General features: G+C 37.3%; 1 protein-coding gene across 3 annotated transcripts in view; it reads right to left on the reverse strand.

Annotated features, from left to right (window-relative positions):
* LOC137987897 (NLR family CARD domain-containing protein 3-like) overlaps positions 1–7,500 on the reverse strand; it is a 33,939-nt gene that overhangs the window by 23,803 nt on the left and 2,636 nt on the right. For all 3 annotated transcript variants that reach the window (XM_068833980.1, XM_068833981.1, XM_068833982.1), the window contains 4 exons: positions 6,536–6,699; positions 4,381–5,046; positions 3,566–3,754; positions 3,085–3,153 (listed from right to left, as the gene is read on the reverse strand). In XM_068833980.1, coding sequence (XP_068690081.1) covers positions 3,085–3,153; positions 3,566–3,754; positions 4,381–5,046; positions 6,536–6,542 — 931 coding nt within the window. In that variant the 5' untranslated portion in view covers positions 6,543–6,699. The remainder of the gene's footprint in view (positions 1–3,084; positions 3,154–3,565; positions 3,755–4,380; positions 5,047–6,535; positions 6,700–7,500) is intronic.

Raw genomic sequence — 7,500 nt, forward strand, 5'->3', positions numbered from 1 at the left:
TTGATGATGTAAATTGGCCATCTTACAGAGATTCTAAAAGCTGACGTTTCGAGCGTTAGCCCTTCATCAGAGGAAATCGAGGAATTGTGGGTTACGTGTAGTTTATATAGTAGAGTAGAAGCTACATTATTGGTAGTAACATGGCAGCGTGAAAACGTGACAACATGGCAACTACCCCCTTCATCTATCTGTCTTAATATTGTAAAAATTTAAGTGAATCTTTTGCTGCTGTTGTACCACAAATACTGTACTACCATGAGATCTTTTGTTCAAGGGAAAGAGTGCTGGCTAATTTGGAGGCTCACACAAGCTTACCCGTGATGGTGTGATGCCCACATTATACAAGAGATCTGTTGATGATACCTTGGTCAAAATGCCCAGCACCGATGCTGCAATTGATTTTCTCACTACTCTTAATAGCCTCCACCCTTGCCTGTCTTTTACGATGGAGCTTCCAATTGATAACAAGATCTCCTTTATCGGCATTGAGATAATCAAGTACCGAACAAAGATCGACACACAATTATATGGAAAGCTCAAAACAATGATCCATCGTGCGTATGCTCTATCCTCAACAACTGAAGCCTTCAATGAAGAATGCACTAGACTACGTTCCATCTTTACTCGACTTGACTACCCCTTGCCAATGATTAATTCTACCATTACCAAAACCACTCAGAGCTTTTCATTTGGCACGAGAGAGAAAAACGAGGTAGTTAGCAGCGTTGTGCGAGTGAGTTTGCCCTAACAGCTAACGCAGTTAAAAGGCAAATGCATGAACTGTCATTAAAAATTTGCATGACCCCCCTCCAGTCATTAAATTTTTTTCCCATGACCCTCGCCCCCCCCCCCCCCCCCCAATAAAGGTAAATTTCTCCGGTGACCCCGCCTCCCCCAAACCAAAAAAATCGTCAATTAAACCAGCTATACATACTGTAGAGTAACAGTATCTTTTTGGCATTATCACGGTATTACAATTCATACTACAGTTGCATCTGTCACTTTTAACTGTAACTATAAAGTCAGCAAAACAGAAATGTGCCAGCTCGCTCTGAATTTGATGAAGAATCAAAAGAAAGAAAAATCAATTTCTGATCTTCTAGTCATGGCTCTTCCCTCTCTTCTGGTCGAGCAATTGCTATGTTAACTGTATTGTATTTAATAAGCTCAAAGGGAAAAATGAGAAAGAAGATTAAAAAATCCGACAATACTGAGATGAAAATTAAGTAAATATAAAGATAGAAACCTTTTTTTGTTCATTAAGTTCCGTAGCTTTAACATTGTAGTCTGTAGCCGTGGAAATGTAATTAAAAGCAGAAGGAACGTCTCTAATAGATTTAAAAACTTTCTTTGTTTGTTTCTGTGGGGATATAGTTTTTAAGAACAGTAAAACATATCCCATCTTAAAGCTTTACTAAAATATTTTACGTGCCTCCCTTTCCCTTATTTTTTCAGTTGTCCCCCATTTAAGGCCGTTGTTTTTTTGGTGTCCCCCCCCCCTAATCCCACCAGCAACCCCTACACTGTACCTCGAAAAAAAATGAACGGTCCCTTATCAGCAGAAAATTGGAACAAGACTTCAAGCCCAGAGAAATCAAAGCCTCCAATTGCCTTGTTTACTCTTTTATATGTGATCTGTGTGATTCAGATGTGTCGGCTATACAGCTTGACACCTTCATCAACGTATTGTTGAACATAAAAATTCTGCGACCGGTAAACACTTTTTGACAGCCCATGGAGATACAAGCCTCCTCAAAGAAAGCCAATTCCGCATTCTAAAAAAGTGCCAAGGAAAATTTGACTGTCTTGTGTCTATGAGATGTTCTTCATCAAGGAGCGCAATCCCAGTCTCAACACGCAGACTGATTCCATTCGCGCAAAACTCTTTGTTTAAAGAACATTTCAACACCTACATGTCTTGTCTCTTTAGTATTTAAACATTTTTTATCTGTCACTTTTTGACTTGATAATGACGTTAGCCAAACGTCGAAATGTTGTGTACAAACTTTTAATATGCTCTTACGAAATGTTTTATCGCAATTTTTTATCGTTAAATGAAAACTATCAATGAAAAGTCTTTTGCATTAATTCGTTTTTGGGTTTGTTTCTATGAAATCCCTCACTCAGTTTGATAGTGAGGCACTGAGGACAAAGACAAAGAAAAGTGAATGATATGTAAATATTTTTCACATTCATTCCAACGTGTTTCTATTGTTTTTGTCTTCACTGCCTCACTATCAAGCTGAATATTTGATATTTCGAAAATGGCCTATTTTAAAAACTATGTGTACTGCAAAACAAGTGTATCCAATGTACATGAATGTTCTATGCTGATAACAGAGAATCACCCAACGTGTACTCACTCACTCACTCACTTAGCCGGCTGCGAGGCAGTCGGCCACCAACGTGTACTATAAACTCCTATATATTGAAGTTCTATAATACTGTCAAACTGAGTAGTTATGAGTTCACACTCAAGATATTTAATAAATCGTCTAGTATCCCAACACTGTTTTATAACTCGCTAGTAACTGTGTCTAATGTCCACAGATATAATACATGTACAAGGTATTCATCTAAAATTAATTTCTATCGACCAAACGTAAGGACTAACACTGGAAAATTTACCTGTGCATATACAGCTTAATATTATGGGAAACTATACATAATTTGAAATGGCTTTCTATCAATAGCTTTAAGAAGCAATGTAAAGCTTATCTACTTCAATGTAAGTCATAGTCTCTACTTGTCTGAACTATAATTATGTACTACCGTATTACTTCAAAATGCAAGTGAATATCCCTGTAATTTCTGTTTCTTCATTATTATAATGTAAATTATTTGCACCTTAATTGAATGTAAATTGTTCCCTGTTTTTTTTTTGCTTTTTATCCTCTCCTTCTTTCTTTCAATTGCTCATGAGCAGCAGCCAACTCGAAAGCTATGCTACTTTGGCTGCTGGAGGCATTATTGTCAATTATTACTTTCACTTAGATAAAATAACCTGTTTTTTTTTTTCACTTTGCTTATTGTGTAAAGTTATAAAAGTGATTTATAAAGTGATTTGATTTGATTTGAACTAACCTTCATATTGGCTTTCCTCTCGTTTTCTTTTCTGAGCATTTGCCATCTCAACTTCCATGTTGCGTGCACCTAAAGAAAAACACGTCATCAACGTCAACCACATTTTAACAGAAATCTTTAGCACAGTGGTGTGGTCAAAGTCTCTCCAAAACCTGACCATATATAGGAGCAGGCAGGTGTCTAGACGCCAATCGCAATAAGATGGAATACATTTCATCAACAACACTGGGTGCAAGCATCAATGTTTTTTTACCATTTTCAAGGTAGATACATCAATTTACTTGGAAATTACAATTTTTAATGCCTCTAAAGCAAAATCTCATCCCTCTATTTCCATCAGAGTTAATTTAGATTAATAAAAGGACTGGAACACTAGAGTAAAAAATTCAAATATGGGAGAAGCCTAGATAGTAGAGGTCAGGATTCTTCTAATCAGGTACAATTCTACTGTGGAGCATCATTTCCCGTTCATGAAGTTTACCTTGGTTACAGTGCGGCCATTCTTTGAAAACAGCAGGGTCACTGATCATTTTTGCCACAATGGATGCTGCCATGGTGCTTGCAAAAGACATCCACTCACTACTTGAAGGCTGGGTTTGATTAACAAAACTTGCCACACCTTTTACTACCACCCACTCAACTTTTTCATCATAGGCTGCAGCAAGAACACCTGAAGTTAAGGACGAAAGGAGTTAACATCAGAGCTCCAAGGTTTTAAGGAAGGGTCTTCAAGCAACACTCTGTTACTTCATACCTCCTAGTCAATCCTTGGAAAGGCAGCTTAAAGTTCATCAGAAGTGATCAGAAAGACCAAATTTAAACTTTCCGGCCTTGATTTCTTTTAAGTTAGTTGTAAGAGTTATTTTGCACTTAACAGCCATTCTGCTCTCCTCATATGTACATGTACAACTTCATGTACCAGGGTTTTAGAAATGTTCCTCAAAGTGACAATTTCTTCCATTCCATAAGTACACAGTACATTTGTATTATGTGTTGATTACCAAAACATAGTAAAATGAAACCTTCAACCTTGGAAGTAATGCATTTCAATGGAAGCTGTCTCATTAACAAACTAAATAATCTTGGATATCAGCTTTGTACGAACCTTCATTACATGGAAAAAAACATTCAGCAAATACATATCTTAGCTTAATAATAGTTTTTCCTAGGAAAGCTACTTAAAGTTTCACTGACAAAAAAATAAAAGAGGTAAAATAACCTCGTGAGTTTTCCTGGATTTACCTTCAAATACAAATTAGTTCAAGTTTTATTTCCATACCTTATCAAAACTATTACCTTCCCCTCCTGTCTCAACAGCAATTGCTTCTGGATATTGTTTCTGAAGATCAGCAGCTTTACACCACTCTGCCCGGCTCAAAATATCACCATCACAGTGTACTTTAACTTCCAATTCATCTGATTTTTCCAAAGGAGCGACCCACCCAAAGGGTGCATTTCTAACAAGATCACCAAGATGTGCACTCACAGGAATTTTGAATCCAGCTGGTGTTGTCAACTTGGCAGATACAACTACATCGCCTAGTTTGACTTTATCTGAGCTTAAACCACTGCAAGTTCCCACCAAAAATACAGCCTTTGGCCTCAAGACCCTGACTGCATTTTTTACTGCTGTTGAAGATCCCCCTGGGACTACAGAACCTTTAGGACATATCTTTAATGCAACCTTTAGCTGATTTTGATCAGTGCCAGTGTATCCAAAATAAATCACACCAACTTCCATGTTGTAACTTCTGACAGGTTGCCCCAGAAATGAGTAACAACTCAAGAACTCACAATCCTCCGCTGTCAGTAGCAAAATATCAATTGGCAGATCAACACTTCCCCAGAGTTTGCTGACAGTTTGATCAAGACCACTCGGTTTTGGTGGCTTGACTTTGAGCTGTGGGGGCATGCCATAACAGTCTTCCAGGACAGGCAAAGAAGGTTTCCCTTTCTTTCCACCTAAGAGTTAGAAAAACAAAGCAAAATCATTAATGTTTCTCATCTACTAGATTCTATATATGCTATGAACGAATTTGGAGCAAAATAAGTGACAAATTAATTCTACATATTATTGCTAAGAATTAACATCTACAAGTGCATTATAATTACATTCGACAACTTTCACTTGAAAATTAAGCAAAGGCACTGTTGCATACTGGAACGGCTGTGCAACAAAATTAATTTGTTTTGCTTTGTGTGTGTCCTTTTGTATGTGCATGTTAAATAAAACAGATGAGAAGCAGGCTGAAACATTGACTGCCGGATGAGACTTCTGTCATTTTGTAGAAATCAAACAGTTAGTGTCATGATTAAAATTGATATTATTTTTTTATCTGGGTTTTGGTTTCTCAAGCTTGTTTAAATAGTTCAGTTTATTGTTTTAAGAATATTATTCTCTTGAGTGGTTTGTTTATCAACTGTCTAAAAAAGGGATTTCCCACTTCTCTGGGGTCTTGTTTGAAAAATAGGGGTATGGCTTTAGAGGGAGGGGTGAGTAAGTTACCCTGGTAAGTGGCCTGTGTCTTTTTTTCATATTTCCCTTCCCTTTCAGTACTTCCTCCTCTTCCACATAATACCCCTCCATCTGCTTCCCTTAATACCTTTAATTAACGAGTGCCCCGACCACATGTACATTTACAGCTGTATGCAATGCAAATCGCAACATTGCAACATCGCCACATTTTAAAATCAAAGACAATACAATGTTGTGAGATCAAAGGGGTGTCTTTCTTGATTAGAATTCCTTCAATGCTCTTGAAATAATCACTAATTGCAAGTTTCTTTCACGCACTCTTTAAATACTTCAGATGATTACAAACAGTAGTTTGATGACTACATGCTGTATTATAATATAAACTGGTTTGAAAAATTCAACCCAGTTTAAAATTTTTTGGCTAGTTTTAAAAATTTAAACAAGCTGAAAGACATTTAAACCACAACACAACCACCCTTTTGCTGTTATAAAAATGGCACTTAAATTATGGAGTGGTTTAATTTGAAGCATTTTTGCTCAGTCATTCCTTTCCTTTTCAAATCCCTTGATTCTTATTATTGAAATTAATGTGGCAGCAGCTTTGGCTTTCAGCAACTCAGGATAATATTTCACAATCAATGAGAATGCAAAAACAATGGTATCATGTATGGATCGTCCTGTTAGCTCGGGATCCATCTCCATGTATTTCAGTTTTGTTCCAATTTGATTACCGGTATTTGACTGCACGACCCTGACACGCATGCTTGCACTAGTAAAATTAATTGCTAACAAAAACAAAAATGAACATTCTCCAAGGAATAATAATGTTTCACTTCAAGTTTGAGTTCGAAACCAAGACCTGCCAACCGCTTCCACTACCTAAACTACATCTCCAAAAGGATAAACTTTATTCTGATCAAAGAGGTCATTTTCACTCCAAAGTCTCTCACAGAATTGTGTTTACTTGCATTATACCTTCCATGTTGACCTTTAAACCATCAACATCATGTTTCCATTGCTTCGAAAAGTTCTATTAACAATCACCATCTTGTCAAGTCTTTTGATGATCATCATAAATTGTCATGTAATATATCTCAAAGCCACCATTCAAGCATCCATGACTTGTCTTGTCTGTGTCCCTAAATTTCAAGAGGCAAAAAAGGATTATAGAACTTGGTACCTTGTGATTAACGGTAGATCTAACTTTTTCACTACAATGATCTTCCACAATATTAATCATCCCAACCTTGCTGTTTGAATTTCAGATACTTTGTGTAAATTCTTTGTTATGCATACATGCATGCACTTCATACACCCTGTACAGGACATAAAGTTTTAATTGTCTTGCAGTTGCCCAGGTCTTAGATGACCGATAGCTCACATAATAAAGAGGTGTGCAATGAAATTGCAATTAAACTCATCAACAGATGAGGATGGCGGTAAAGCCTACCATGAGCTGCAGCCGAGAGCGGCAAGTAACCACGACAACCCTGACAGATGCATTCACCCAGGCATCGTCACACTGCCAACCAGTGGAAAAGTTAACCCTACAAGCCCTGAGCTTACCCAAGGCAGGGATAAGGAGGGAATAAAGAACACATAAAGTGATAGCAGCAAACACAATGACCAAAGCAAGTTGAGTTCGATACACAAGGTGATAGGAATTCCCCAGCCCTGCCAACCCAAAGGGGGTGCCCTGCACCAATGCCACTAATGCCCACTGGCTAGCAAGGTCTTGAGTATAACTACATTGCAAGCTTAAATAAATTTAACCACATTTAAGCCTGTTTTTTTCGGCGGCTTCTATTGCAATTTTTTTGCATGAGTTGTTGTTTCCAAAATTTATCACCTTAACTCTGCAGTTCAAGTAAATTATATGATATTTCACATATTTTCTCTATCATCATTCACTCTGTACAAGATGTAAAATGAACTCCCAC

The sequence above is a fragment of the Montipora foliosa genome, unplaced genomic scaffold (genome assembly GCF_036669935.1).
Source record: "Montipora foliosa isolate CH-2021 unplaced genomic scaffold, ASM3666993v2 scaffold_395, whole genome shotgun sequence".
In the NCBI taxonomy this organism is placed as follows: Eukaryota; Metazoa; Cnidaria; class Anthozoa; order Scleractinia; family Acroporidae; genus Montipora; species Montipora foliosa.